This window comes from Porites lutea, chromosome 8 (assembly GCF_958299795.1).
Source record: "Porites lutea chromosome 8, jaPorLute2.1, whole genome shotgun sequence".
Lineage (NCBI taxonomy): Eukaryota > Metazoa > Cnidaria > Anthozoa > Scleractinia > Poritidae > Porites > Porites lutea.
In genome coordinates this window covers 4,123,415-4,138,730 of record NC_133208.1, presented here as the reverse complement: position 1 = coordinate 4,138,730, position 15,316 = coordinate 4,123,415, and the positions used below count along the sequence as shown (strand labels likewise).

The 15,316-nt window shown below is 38.2% G+C and overlaps 2 protein-coding genes and 1 pseudogene across 3 annotated transcripts in view; 1 reads left to right on the top strand and 2 right to left on the bottom strand.

Moving 5' to 3' along the window:
- Positions 1 to 7,603: 7,603 nt before the first annotated feature.
- Positions 7,604 to 8,166, bottom strand: LOC140945105 (uncharacterized). The gene is made up of 2 exons (XM_073394166.1): positions 8,070 to 8,166; positions 7,604 to 7,950 (listed from the first exon to the last, which is right to left on the bottom strand). Exons 1-2 carry the CDS (start codon positions 8,164 to 8,166, stop codon positions 7,604 to 7,606), a joined length of 444 nt encoding a protein of 147 aa, XP_073250267.1.
- Positions 8,167 to 8,890: 724 nt separating this feature from the next.
- The window catches only part of LOC140945711 (uncharacterized), a 12,126-nt gene continuing 5,700 nt past the window's right edge, over positions 8,891 to 15,316 (top strand). The window contains exons 1-5 of one of the 2 annotated variants that reach the window (XM_073394753.1): positions 8,891 to 9,015; positions 9,595 to 9,717; positions 10,998 to 11,120; positions 12,045 to 12,167; positions 15,308 to 15,316. The exon at positions 15,308 to 15,316 is cut by the window's right edge and continues 114 nt beyond it. In XM_073394753.1, the coding sequence (XP_073250854.1) occupies positions 8,952 to 9,015; positions 9,595 to 9,717; positions 10,998 to 11,120; positions 12,045 to 12,167; positions 15,308 to 15,316 (442 nt within the window). In that variant the 5' untranslated portion in view covers positions 8,891 to 8,951. Of the gene's footprint in view, positions 9,016 to 9,594; positions 9,718 to 10,997; positions 11,121 to 12,041; positions 12,168 to 15,307 lie in introns of both variants that reach the window. The other variant, XM_073394751.1, reaches the window with a different exon arrangement.
- Positions 12,698 to 13,238, bottom strand: LOC140945738 (uncharacterized; annotated as a pseudogene).

The following is a 15,316-nucleotide window of genomic DNA, read 5'->3' as shown; positions in this document are numbered from 1 at the left end:
TTTGAAAATGCTGAATGTTGCATTGGACAGGTCGGAACGTCGTATCGGATAGAACTTCTGTACACGTACACCTGGGACAACGACTGACTGACTTTAAAGGTTGATTTCCACTGTCGCTTTTTTTTACGTGTGTACGCACGTAAAATTTACGCGCGTAAATGAAACTGAGCCAATGTATGAAAGGCCACGCGTTAACGTATAAGTTGAGCGAGGTCCTTCTTTTACGTTTACGCGTGGCCTTCCATACATTGTCTCTATTCTATTTACGCTTGTCAAAATTACGCTACAGTGGAAATCCACCTTTAACTTTGATCGTCACATATCAGATATGTTTTTGCGCCACCCTATCTGGATGTTGCCTAAAAATTGTTTTCAGTACATGAGGACAACACTGTCGTTGTGTGCCACTGAAATTAGGCCAGGATTTTTTCCGAGTTTCCATTTGATGCAAAAAACGTATTGTGTTCTACGTTTTTGTTTCTCATGAAAAAAAATAAATAAATAAAAAAATAATAATTCCGCTTTCACTAAAAGGGAAGTACTGCCGGGGTTAAACACACACGCACAAGAAAACCTGGCTGAGGCTATCTTAATTGCAGTTCAGATAGCGTGAATGAATGAGATAATGCTTTGTTTTTCCTTTGGTAGAATCGCTTAATTTCTAGCATTCCAAGTACGACAAAAGATGACCGAGAGTACTTGTTATAATTTCACCCCAGCTTTGACCAAAAAATGTGGAACTCACCGTAATATAGCTCCCTTAAATTCTGGTACAGTCACCCACAGAGCAAATGGAAGGGCCAGAGGTGGATTTTTCATATAAAGACAACAGATGACTTGTCGTGGATAAATCGCGTGAATATAATGTCAAGCACCCGTGACACATCGGTGACACATACGTGACGAGTAATAGTGATGGTCAGATAAGTTCTACGCAAACATTTTACCCAGATAAGAACTGCAATAAACATATGTATTATAATTATTCTTCTTATTATTAATATTATTATTATTATTATTATTATTATTAGATTTGTTTTTAAGTTTGATAATATTAACGTCCCATTTTATTTCGTTATTATTTTCATCCGATAAAAGGCGTATTTTTACTTAAATACAACGTGACCTGCGTACATTTTTCGGTCTCCTTTTGTGACTTTCTCGGAGCGATTGTATGGTTGTGGAATGTTTATACTCTTTTTGTACTTAAGTGGAATCTATAGAAAGCGCTGGTTAAAAAGTCTCGTCTTACTGATAGAGCATTATGACACTAGAGCCTCATAGTATAAATAAACTAAACTTTACTTTTTCCCAAGCCAATCATTTTCCGGCTGTTTTCTTTATATTTTAAATCAAGTGATCATGCAGCCATCTTTATACATTCTTCTTGATTCAGTTTGACATGATAGCCTTTCAATCGCCATCCGCACCATCTAAAGTTGCGTAGTATAGTGAATATATATTAGCTGGTTAAAGTGGACGGAAGGTGTTTTAAATTTACCTTCAAAAACTCATTTATTTCAGTAATAATTCATTAAGAAGAAAGCAAAAACAAGATAAATTAATGTTGAATGAGTGTCTTTCACATTTGATAAAGACACGGCTAAACTTTATGTCTAATTTTTAGACCAAGAAAACCCCAAATCTGAAGTCAGTGCAAGAATGAGTTGATCTATATCAGAGATTTTGAAGCCGTTCAAAAAACTCGCAGTCATGTATTACCAGGTTTTTTAAACTTGATAATACACTCCTGCTCATTTTCTAAACAGTTCTTAACCCGCTTTTAAGCGATGTTCATCAGGTTTAGCCACTTTTCCTATAATTCATATGGAAATAATTTTCAAGATCAATTTTAGGAAAAGTGGCTTAATCTGGTGATCATTATAGCATGATAAGATCAGTGAATAACATTGACTTTCCGTCGCAACAAGTTAATTTTTGCTGGACTAAGTTAAGCTTGCCAATTTTACTTTAACACATCTTACCTTTACATTTTAACAATGAATTATTACCTTAAATTTCATTTAGCATTAGTTTTTTTATTTCTGGCATTTAATTCAGTGCGATATAGGAAATTCCTCTATAAACCGGCAAATCGACTTATTTAAACACCACAATGATGGATATTGCAGCGGGCCCCTACTTTAAACACAACCTTTCATTAGCCACTTGCGCATCACTAACTGAGCATAACAAATTGGAATCGCCCCGTAACATCCGTATATTACTGAATCGCATTATCGCTATAGAATAAGGAACTTAAGAAAAACTACTTATTTGTTCTTTTACTTTGTCCGTTTGTATGTTTTAATCGCGATCGTCGTGCTAATAAAATGCGTTGGACCATGAAATGAGTGCTTAATTGCTACTAGGTTTGAAAGCGTTCAGTCGTTTGAAGGTGAGTTAAATCATGGATAATAGCAAGACTGGATAGGAAACTTATGTCACGTGGGCTGATTTCTTATCGCCTATTGGTTGGTTCGTGCTCCAAGATGGCGTTGGATGGTTCCATCATAGTGGAGATTTGTGACGAAACGATGGCGAAAATGTGGCGTAAACCAGTCGAAATGTAGGGTTTCTTTGCCGGCATGTTGTTCTTTTTCGGATTTTTTAGTGGTACTTTAATTTTTGGTGGGTGTTTTTTCCTTCGTTTGTTGTCTTACGGCGATGGCGATCCTTCAAAGCCACACTTGAACCTTCAAGGTAAGCACTTCTTGTTGTTGTTTTGTGTTATTTGTCCTTGTCTTTGAGAAAATTGCGTCCCAAAAATTGACCTTACCAGAGCCATATTTGGTACACTTGGCGACTGTTTTGGGACGCCTTTGTTATGAAGGTTTCTTCTTGTTTCTATTCTTAACTACGATTGACAGATGTTTTAAGGATGGAATTGCGGCATAGGCATAGTTACAGACTGAATGCTGTTATTTTTCAGTCATAAATTTCATTTGAAATGGCTGAAACTAACTACGTTCGGAGCTGGCGCCGAGCAAGTGTACGCACACGGTGTGTAAAGTTCTAATCGACCGACAAGTTTGTGTTGAGAACTGTTTCGCTCAAGTAATATCCTAGATTAACCCTGCTATATTGTTCGTAAAGCAGTATGTTAATTTCGCTCATCGTTGAATGTTGAAATATAACTACTATATTACATATCCAGTGAATACAATCGCCTCACGTCGCTCCTCGCACCTTGTATTCGAAGGCACTGAAGAGACTCGAATAAATTTGTACTTTTCCCTTACATAAACTATAAATAATTGTTGCATCAATGGGAAAACACCTACTGACATTTTTGTTCTCCGTGTAGGCTCCTAAGTGTTGTTGTTATTTTCTAAACAGTGTTTTAGATTTCCTTTTGAATTTCTTTCTTGTAGGATTTGCTGAACACTCATAGTCAATGAGACCGTAAAATTGTGGTCAAGTACTCTTCTGAGAGGGCACAAATCAATCAATCTTTCTGTGTTAAACAGCAACAAAGTTGCTTTTGTCATGCATGAGAGCCAGAAGGTGGCATCTAAATCATTTATGATCAGAAACTTTATTTATCACTTCTGAAGTGTATTTATTACTTCTTTGTGAGTGAGACAAATTAACTGTGTTCGAGGGTCAATGCTTGTATTAGCTACAGATTCATGTGTTTAAGTTGGTTAGTGTGCTTCCCTGAAACGGTCTATATCTGAATCACATTGTTTTTCAAACCAAAGATGGACTTGATATATTTAGCACTATTATTGTATTCGTTTTTTTAGAGAACCAAAGCAACAATGTACCTGTAGATGATAAACCTTACCAAGGTATATTCTAAATCAAATTAATAAAACAGATACCTGTACTTGTTTGGGGTATGCATTTTGTTTTCAACAACATGTTTATGTGACCAGACAGTCATATTTTTTCAATCCCTCATCCACTTACCTCAGACTAAACAAAAACCCCATAACCCCTGATGTTACTGTTTTTTTTTTTCCATATATAAAAGCAAGTTCTATTTTTCTTTGGGAACAGTGTTTATCGGGGGGGGGGGGCGGGGGGGGGGAGGGGGGAGAGGCGAGGTCTGGGACCGAGAAACGATGTTCTCACAACTTGCAAAGCGGTCACCCTGCGTGGTGGTCAGCGGATAATTGCACTTTTTCCCACAGTAAATATTTTTTAGACTTTTTAGAAGCAAGAAGCGAACCGGCAGAGGAAATCAGAAATGCTTAAAAAATTGAAAAAAATAATATCATGCATCTTTGTTTTTCTTGCATATCGTATTTGTCCTTCGGTACTGAATTGTGGAGCTCGATCGATTTATAGGTTACGTCGTTTTTGCAGGGCAATGATAACTTGATGCTGATTAAAATTACTGGAGAAAGTGTCAAATTTATCGGAAGCAATTATATTCAGAGAGCTTTATATATATGAGCTTACAGCTCTACATATCATAACTGAATAAACATCCACACTTCATAACATTTCACTACGTTTATTACAATCAGTCAACACCTTGAATCCAACGTTAAAATTCAAAACGATCCTAATAAACAAATCACAACTACTACTAAAAGCTCTGTACCTTGAAGCGACTTTAACTTTCCTAAGGTTTGCAGCAAAACACTGCTCGATAGCTCAACTCTTCGGCGATTCTTATCAGCTATACGGGGCTATATGTTGCATACTCCAAACTCTGCGGGGGGAAATTGTTTAACAGAAAAAGAAAACAACACACTATGTCTGAAAAGCGACATAAGATCAATAAAATTGCGAATTACCAAAATATAATAGTGAGAAACAGTCCCGACTTCGACCGCCATGCTTTTGTTTCTTTTCAAGACCGTTGATTTATGGTTTTTGATGTAATGCGCATGATCAGTACACAAATCCTCTGGCAAGAACCTTGCTGATCGCTTTGCAAGTTGTGAGAACATCGTTTGGATTTAATTTAAGAGAATGTATGTATGCATGTTGGGAATGATGAACTTTATGAATGAACTTTATGGATTAAATGGTTTCCTTTATACTGTGCTCGTTGTAACTAAGAGGAGGTGATTTACAGTATCCCCTATCCATATCATTAACACTTCACAAAAACTTAAACTCTGTTTCATCCTAAAAAAAGGTCAGTATTTCAAAGACAATACATTTCTAGGTTTTATTAAGCCTTATGGAAGACAAGTGTTTCCTAATGAAAAAGAAGTGAAGGTTCTACTATTAACCAGGCGAGTTTGCTTCCCAGTTGTATTCTAGTAGTTAACAATTAATCGTTTTACGTAACATTTTTAAAAGCGTTGCAGTTCGCTTTTTCAAAGACCTGACTGAAAAGTACCTGGGGTCACTGTACATTAATTTTATACCTGAAAATAACAAAACAACTTGCTTCACAATGAAAATTGATTTGAAAAAGTTTAGAAACGGCGTTTCCACGGTGGTCCGCAAGCAAATTTCCTTTCTCTGCTGTGAACTTTTTCCCGCTTTTTTATATTTCTCAAATACGACTTCTTGTTACTGGTTGTCCGTAAATAAAATTGAAGGGAAAATTAAACGCTTTTTTGAGCTGGGTACTTTTGCCGCTAATAAAATCATTTTGTCAATGGTTGTTAACTTATAAAATTTGACACTCGCTGAGCTTGTCGACAAAAGCAGAAAAGAAATCGTGAAAACCGTGATAAAAAGGGTTAAAATTATTTCCGGTTTTCTTGTCGTTTGATGAAAATTAGGCTGTGCCTTTTTTATAGGTGTTTTGTAGCTGTATACATGCGAGTTTTCGCATACTTTTTATGTAGTTAGGCTTCCCGTTTGGTGCATGAAATTATTGGGCACTGGAGTCATTCGTCGCTCTCACAAGTTTCAGAATCATTTACTCCGTCTTTTGCCTGTACCGGTTTTGTACCCTCTAACAGTCTTCTCCAAGAGCAAGTCCTCTTCATCCTTTACTTCAAAACATGGCCAATCTGTATAGTCGAAGACTGAGAGAATGAAATATGCGAGGAAAAATAAGACGTGCAAAACATCGGATGTAAGAGGTTGAATGGCTCTCGATAATGTGACGTCACATTTTTCCACTATGTTGGAACAGATCGCGTCAGCCAGTTTCCTATCCAGTCTTTCTATTATCCATGGTTAAATTACTTTGGGCTGACAACCATGTATACGACACCAACAGGGCCATACGAAGTCTACTTAGAGCTGCAACCCGAAACAAGAATTAAAGGCGATGAAGTATACGAAAACGTCGTTGAGGACGAGTCTGCGACTGATGTAGTAGTACAAAGAGTTAATATGGGAAACACCAATCAAGATGGCAGCAACAGAGGACAAGCGCCACCAAGGACGTTGAATGCTTCGAGAAAAGATGTCCAGAAAATCCAACGAATGCAGCTCTTGATGGTTGTTACTGTGGTCATAACTTTCCTGACGGCGGTAGTCACTTTGGTTTTCGTAATCACGATAAAGTGGCCTCGAAACACTCCAGCTGCTTCGAAACAAGGAGCACAAGAAGGAACTATACAAGGTAGGCTGGGAAGCGAGTCTTATACCTAAATATATGACCAGAGGATACGTGAGATATAGTTCGCGGTAATTTGCAAGCATGGAAATGCGAGACTTTTGAGGGAGAAATTAAATTTAACCGTGAGACAGACCGGATAAAAATTTTCAGAGACTGGCGTTTTTGTAGGTACAATTCGTCGCCACTAGTTGGTGACCATGCAACCTAACCCCTCTTCAAATCTAGAATATGCAGTAACTACTGCAAATATGATTGCCTTTGTCTCCATTAACGTTTGGAACACTTTTTGAAATAATAACGTAAAACTATGCGGAAATGATCTCCGTATAATTAATGTAATTTTTTTATTAACACCTAGAAAGAATGCATGTTTAGTACTTAATTCTTGGCACTGTCATTAAATCTTTCCTCTAGTAGGATCATATATCTCGTGAGACTTAATGTAGAAGAAATAACTCAATATTCAATCTTTAACTTTTTGCAGGGGTATAATAGCGAGGCATTTGTCTTGATAATTTATTATTGTTTTTTATTTTTATTTTGCAAGTCTAATTTTTGTCAAGCTATATTGTTCAACAATGTTACAGTTATGATTCAAAACTCTTAGGATGATACTATTCTTAGTATAGGTTATGTTGTCAAATTCTTGAGCACGTAAGAATAGTATGGACAGCAAGCTACGTGATATATTTTGTCTTTTGTTGATTTTTACAGGCCTTAAAATTGCAACAGTTTGGTTTTGAAGTGAGAAATTACTCAGTCAATTAACATAACTCGCTGAACTGAACTGCTGCGTGGATGCCATATTTCCGGGTTGATATTGAAATTAGTTTTTATTGTAATGCAAATAAAACTCATTTTCAGAAGAAAGGTTTTGCATCTAGGAACTCAGAAATGGCCCATTCATCATTTTCAGTTGAAACAGAAAAAAAAGTTTTGGCCATCATCATCATCATTATTAATTATTTTTTAACTACCTTTCATTATCATTATCATTATTATGATTATGACGTCCATTCCTTGTAGACTCAGGCAGGATGTTCGGCCTGGTTTATAGTCCTTGGAAGCGGGTAACAACAAGTCACCACGGGTCCCAGGTCTCTCTTTTCCTTCTTCTTACAGGGACAGTACTTTCCTTAGTATCTTTGCTGTTCCCAACAATGCTGTTTTCTGGATAACTTCCAACCTCACGTTCACGCCGATTCGCTTCATGTACTCCTTAAAGTTGACTGATACGGCTCCAAGGGCCCCAATTACAACAGGCACTACAATGATTTTTCGCATGCGCCAGACTTTTGCAATTTCATCATTCAAAAGTTGGTATTTCTCTAACTTCTCAAGTTCCTTATCTTTGACCCTGTCATCACCTGGGATGGTAACATCAATTATGACAACCTCTCTCTCCTTCTTATGAATAAAGACAGTGTCTGGTCTTCTTGCCTCAATTTTCCGATCACACTGGACTGTGAAATCCCACAGTATCTTGAAGTTTTCACTTTCCACCACTCCCTCCGGCTTTTTTTCATTCCAGCTATTAGGTCTTTCCAATCCACATTTACCACAAAGTTGCCAGTGGATATACCGTGCCACGTTATCATGCCTTCCTTTATATTCTGTCTGCGCCAGCTTACCACACGCACTGACCACATGGGCCACCGTTTCTCCCTACTTCCGCACATTCTGCACAAAGGGGATTCTGTTGTGTGATCATATTATTATTATTATTATTATTATTATTATTATTATTATTATTACTTTTCGACCCATTTTTTGAACCTGTCGGAAACGTTTATAGTCTCCTTCGCAGCCGTTATTAGGGTCGTCACTCGTCACGCAACGCTCCTCCAGTGGGGAGGAGCGTTGCGTGACGAGTGACGACCCTAATAACGGCTGCGAAGGAGACTAAAACGTTTACGGCTTAAACACGAAGTTAACTTTGCAATATTTACTCAACGTGCAACGCGCAACGTGCATGTGCCTGTAAATTTTCAACTTTTCCAGTACTATACTTTGCTTTAAAGAGGAAAACGTCGAAAAGAGAAGAACGGTCGTTTATAATTTGTGGTAACTTACGCGGGGAAATGGGGTTAGAGGAGTATAACAAGCCTTATGCCTTATCATGATAAGCTGTGAGCAACTTATTGTGTGATACATTTCAGAGTAGAAATCTTGTTTTCTTTAAAGAAGTGAAGAATCTAGTTAACCAACTTCGAAATTGTAACTAATTGCTTTTATAATTGTGACCATCTCTACCCTCTGTAGGGGCGTGACCTCTATTGTATTATTATTATTATTATTATTATTATTATTATTATTATTATTATTATTAAATTCTGAATTCCTTATTATTATTATTATTATTATTATTATTATTATTATTATTATTATTATTATTTCAGAGTTAAATGTTGAAGACTGTGCAACAAACACTCAGGTGTGTAACAGAAATGCTGTTTGTAAGACTATGGAGGAGTCTAGCATCTGCATCTGCAATCCCGGATACGCTGGAAATGGAAAAATATGCACTGGTAATCATTATAAGTTGACTTATATTTTATTGTGTGTGTGACAGCCTGTTTTTCCATCTGTCCGACCATGCCCGCCTGTCTGCATATTCGTCTTTCAGACGGTTTATCAGTCGATCACTTTCGGCTTACTTTATTTCCTCATGAATGTGTGTATTTTAATGATCTTTTAGACAATTGAGCTTTTTATCTAACTACCGTAAAATTCCGAAAATAAGCCCCTCCATGTATAAGCCCCTCCAAATATAAGCCCCCAAAACCGGTAACACAAAAAACCCTCCGTTAAATCGCCCCTCCAAATATAAGCCCCCCGGGGGCTTGTACTTGGAAAATTTCCCTCAAATACAAAGTAAAACAAAGCAAAAACGGTAAATTTACTTCCAGCTATAAGGCTAGCCCAGTCAATTTTGAAACGCAAGTTTTTCCTCCGTAGATAAGCCCCTCAAAAGGGGCCTTTGAAAAATATGAGCCCCGGGGCTTATTTTCGGAATTTTACTGTATACAGTCTAACTCAAGTATTCAAGTTGTAAATTAAAAAGCAACTACCTAACGTCAGTGTACTTTTATTCTGTTACTGTTTAGACGTTAACGAGTGTACAAGTAACACTCATTCATGCGCCATCCACGCAGAGTGTGAAAATGCCATCGGATCACACAGTTGTACTTGCAGACCTGGATATACCGGAAATGGAAAAACATGTGCTGGTGAATATCGAATCAAATGTAGTAAGGAATGAAATCCCGCAAAAATTCTGCAAAAGCAGGACTATTGCTTTAGCCTAAGTTATCCTTTATAAGCCAGCCTGCCTGCCTGCTCAAACTAATAGGGGTTAATAGTAATTCATTCAATCGAGCAAAAATAAAAAAAAACTGGTGAGGCAAAAAAAAAATAACATTCAACCTTGCTCTAGTTTAACATTACGACAGGTTTCAATTAATATAATTTCCAACCCCCTCCTATCCTAGTTGAAATACTATATATTTAAAGCCTGATAAGGACTAGCGTCCGATCCTTCTAAGTCCGAGAGTGTTTGTTGTGGCTCTGAATTTACTCCTCTCAACCTTGGAGCCAACAATGAATTTTGATAATCCGTAACTGTCCTATTGATTCTATTTAATTTATTATAATTATTATCATTATTATTATTACCATTATTATCATTATTATTACATTTATTATTAGTATGATTATACTGCGCTAGCGCGTTTTATTATTTGTACAATATCCGGCACATTAGGAAGTATTTGTCTCGTGAGTTCACCGAGAGGCTTGTTCACGCGTTCATCACAAGCAGGCTTGACTACTGTAATGGTTTATTGTACGGTGCTCCTGAGTATCAAATTAAGGAACTTCAAAGAGTCATGAATGCCAGTGCTCGATTGGTTTACTGCGCACCTAAGTATTGTCACGTTACTCCTTTGCTAAGAGAACTCCACTGGCTACCAGTGCGCTTGCACGTAGATTTTAAGATTCTCCTTGTTACATTTAAGATTCTTCACGGTGTTGCGCCTAGCTATCTTAAGGATCTTGTCTCTGTCTTACCGGACTCACGTTACCAACTACGCCGTATATAATGGTATATTGTTAGAAAGGCCTCGGCTAAGAACGAAGACTTTGGGAGATCGCGCGTTATCGATGGCTGCCCCCTTTTTATGGAACAGTCTTCCTCTGCCAATAAGACAGGAAACATCAATCGACTCTTTTAAACGCTCTGTTAAAACATATTTATTTAAGAAGGCTTTTAGTTAGATTATTTATTTATTTATTTTTAAATATTGTAATTTTACCGGGTAATTTTACTGGTTTTTAATTTAGTTATTAATAATATTGTAATGCGCTTTTGAGTATTTTTATAGAAAAAGCGCAATATAAGTATTAAATATTATTATTATTATTATTATAAGTGCTTAATTTAATGATTATGTTAAATGCATATGTTGTTATCGAAACAATGATTTAACTAAAACGTATTTATTTGTGCCAGATATTGATGAGTGTGAAACAAACATCTATTTATGTGGTGCGAATGCGATTTGCAACAATAACATGGGATCATACAACTGCAGCTGCAGTCCTGGGTACTTTGGAAATGGACAAGCCTGTCTTGGTAATTGTCAAATTCTTACTCATTGAGTGTTATTACATTTTTTTTTCGTGGTTATGTCCATAATAGTTTTAAGATTCTTTTTACACAAAGGTGTAGAAAAAAAACAAAAAAACAAAAGAAATAGTGTTTCAACGTTTCGGAAATGTCAAGACACCATTATCAAGGAATGGATTCAAGTATTGTATTCATTCATTCAAATTCTTTAACTCCTTTTGGAGCTCGCATTTATTTCCATTCCTTGATAATGGCAAAATGCCACCGAAACGTCGGAGCTTTATTTCGCTAGTTTTTACATGTTTATGTTTCTCCAAATCATTACTAATTAAGACTCCTTTCCAGTTCTAAATATACTTTAAGTTTCTACGATACTGTTGATAAATTTGGATTTTTAGTAAAAACCAAGAAGATGGCGGTCATTTTGAAATGGCATCCCGTGTTCCTCGAGAGTTAATCGCAGGCTTTTCATTTTACTCTTTTCGTGGCAGTAATGGGTATGAAGGGCCCCCTTTCCCTATCACCACCACCTTGAAACGTTGATGAAAGGTTGGCATATCAATGCTCTTTATAACAATACCAATGGATTTTATAACTGCTTATGTAACTCGGGATTCTTTGAAAATGGACAAACTTGTCCTGGTAATAGGCCTTTTTAGCTGGTCGTTCCTAGTGGTACATCTCCGCCACATTGGAGAGCAAGGTGTCAGCCTTTTGTTTGTTTTGCCCCCGTGCGACGTTTGCTCTCCAGCGTGGCAGTTTTGTACCACTTGAGTGGCAAGCTGCAAAAGGCCTTTTAAATTGATTGTCTCAAAATGATTTAAGCAGTTAGTTCCTTTTTGATGTACTTGAGTCAGCAAAACATTGTCTTTATTTTGACCGTTCAATGTATTTTGAATCAGGCTTAGTTTTTTTTTTTTCGTCAAGTAGATGTCAATGAGTGTACAACCGACGCCCACAGCTGCAACTTCAATGCTTACTGTAACAATACAAGTGGATCGTACAACTGCAATTGTAATCCAGGATTTAGCGGCAATGGCATATCGTGTACAGGTAAATAAAGCACAAAAAAACGCATTTTGTAGCTGTTGGCGAGCCCAGGCCTTCGCAACACGCGCTTCCTTGCGCGTTAGTCACTAGTTTCACTCCCTTTCAGTCATGTGACCAAGCTAATAAGAGTTCGAATTGTGCTCACTAGTTCAGCGTTAGCTAATGTTTGTTATTATTTGCTTTTCTGGCATTTCATTTGGTCCCCTCTGTAGCCGTTTGGGCTCAAAAGATTTGGAATACTAATACTTTGTATTTTATTTCTTTAGTTTTATTATTCGCATTTTTTCTTTCTTTGGCCATGTTTGTATTTGTGTTACCTTTTTGCACGTTCTTGCATCGCCTATAATGAGCACTTTTATTGTTAGAAGACAGCAAACATAACAGCCATAACTACATTCTGATTTGTTTTTATTATTATTATTATTATTATTATTATTATTATTATTATTATTAAATAGTTATTGTAATCTTGACTTGCTTGCTTAATCTCTGAAGCACCGAGTCCAAACCATGGCACTCAGGTAACAAAGAGTTTACTTGATTGACAGAACGTTTCTGAGGATGTGGGCTGTTCGCAGAATAGTCATTTTTTTGGAGCTCGCTGATGCTAGTTGTTCCTTGAATTCTGTCAACGTACTTTTCCAGTCCCTTCTTAATGATCTCGAGCGTCCCAATAATATGAATGTTGATGTTGCCAGGGATTTTGTTAATGTAGTTTTCCATGTCCTTCTTGATGGTACAAAGGCCTCCCATAACCACCGGGACTGTTGTTGTTTTGAGCCCCCACACTCACTCAACCTTGATTTCCAAGTCTGTGTATTTGTTAAGCTTTTCCGTGGCTTTGACTGAAGTGTTGGTGTTGAGGGGTATAGTCATGTCTACGAGAAGGCGGCTTTTGTCCTTCTTGCTCTTCAGCGCAATGACCAGGCTATTAGCTGCGATGGTCCTGTCAGTGTGGATGGGCATGTTCGACATAATGGTGACGTTGTCCTTCTCGGTGATAGCCTTGGGTTCATGCTCATACCATCGTTCCATCACCTCAACACCAAACTCTTTGCAGATCTTCCAGTGCATGTGTACAGCTGCCTTGTGTGGTGGATGTGTACAGTTTTAGCCAGTTCAGGACAGCCGGAGACCAGATGGTCAATGGTATCGTCGAAACGGCCACAAAGTCTGCATTTTGGGTTCATTTGGAGGCTTTGATCTTGAACTGCGATGATAAAGCCCTCGGTTTCTGCCTTTAAGCCAGCTGCTTTTAGCCATCTGTGGGTCTTGTCTTGGTCCACGTCAGCCTGTCTCACCCGTAGTGGGTATTTGCCGTGGAGCGCTTTTGATATCCACTTGGACCTGAGCTGTTGGCGACCCTGGTGTTTTGCCTTGGCCTGTACTGTTCTGCGGGCATAGGTGGTGTTCGCCTCATTCTCTGCAGGTGGTATTGCAGACACTCCCAGTTCCCGACTGAACTTCATCGACTGTCTGCTGATGGAGTACGAGGATTTCCTGTCGTCGTGGTCTTTGACAAAGTGGAGGGGGTGTCATGCGTCTCCTGGAGGAATTTATCAAGACCAATAGTGGTCGTCTTGTAGGAAAGCCTGAGTTGTACGAGCCCTCTACCTCCTTCGGTTCTGGGCAGGTACAGCCTGTCCACGTCAGATTTGGGGTGGTGCATCTTGTACATAGTTTGGAACTTCCTAGTCTTTGTATCAAGTTTTTCCAGCTCTTATAACGTCCAGTTTATGATGTTAAAACTGTAAGTTACCACTGGTACTGCTGAGGTGTTGACGGCTTCCAGTTTGTTTACGGAGTGCAGCTCAGACTTGAGTTAGAGTACCATCCGGAACCTGCGGTTGTACTCTTTCCGGATCTTCTCATTCATTTGAGAGTGCTTATTCTCCTCGAGACCAAAAGCCCCCTGCCTTCAAGTCCAGTCTTGCCTCCGGGCTTGTTACCGTACTTCTGAAGTTGAATCGCTCATTATCGAGAGGTTGTAGTTGTGGTTCGACTTCAACGTTGGTGCAAACCTTACCAACAAGTGAGGCAAGTAGGCTGTGAACACCATCGTGCCTCTGCGCCACGAACCCTCCCTTTTTGCGTGACAGGGCATGGCAGACGGCATACTTCCCACCACAAACACACTTGCTTGGTAAGCCAGACAGGGGCATATTATACTTTAAACGCAGAGAGCCTTTGAATTCTTGTTTATTCAGCACAAAGCCATGATCAACAAGAAGCACTGCAGTAAGCCATGAGCTCGCACCCTTGTCTCTCGATTGGTTAACTGACCGCAGCAGATCCGAGGGTAGAGTTGAATCAATACTTCCCATTCTCGATTTCACCGATGCAGTTTTCAAGGTTTGACGTTCTTTTTAACTCCTCCGTGGAATTCTCGCCTGCAACCATAAACATGCTCTTTGTGGTAATTGAATCTACGTGCAATGCTGTTACTGTCGTAGAAGCGGCGAACTGTTGTGGAGCTTCAAACTGTTAGTCGGGTACACCTAGCCCTCCTTGAGCGGGTGTCAAAGTAACGAACTGACGCAGACCACTAGGGATGGGCTCCGTTTGACCGAATAGTGTTGGGAGAAGTAAGTCGTCGATCGACTCTTGGATAGGGTTATTATTCTCTTTCATCTGAGAGTGCTTATTATTATTATTATTATTATTATTATTATTATTATTATTATTATTATTATTATTATTATTATATTTTTTTATTATTATTATCAGTATGTTAATAGTCATGGCATACAAAAGTAAGCATATTGCAATAGACCTTTTTAGCTGGTGTGTTTTGTTTTTTCCATTTCAGACCACGTTAAATTGTACCCCAGAGAACTGTTTCTTTCAAATGTCGTCCTATGAATGTGCGTGCACCTGCATATGTATAATTTATGAAAAGACAAATGGTAAATTCCATGGAGAATAGTACGTGGTCTGAATTGGGAAAACAAAACATACAAGCTAAAGTTTATGTCTATTAGACATCAGTCGTTCCTTTTACTGCATCCTATTTGGTGTCTCAAAAAAGAAAATGTTAGACATATCCTACTACTTAATTCCCCATACATCATGGTTTCTTGTCAATTTTTGCCACCCATCTGTTTCTAGTAACGTGACAGTAGCCTTTTTCCCCCTCCTTTTAGATATTAACG

Coding starts and splice junctions, on each gene's coding strand:
- LOC140945105 (XM_073394166.1), bottom strand. CDS start 8,166: ATGTGCGGAAGTAGGGAGAAACGGTGGCCCATGTGGTCAGTGCGTGTG. Junction 7,951..8,069: donor AGGCATGATAACGTGGCACG/GTATATCCACTG, acceptor GGGATTTCACAG/TCCAGTGTGATCGGAAAATT.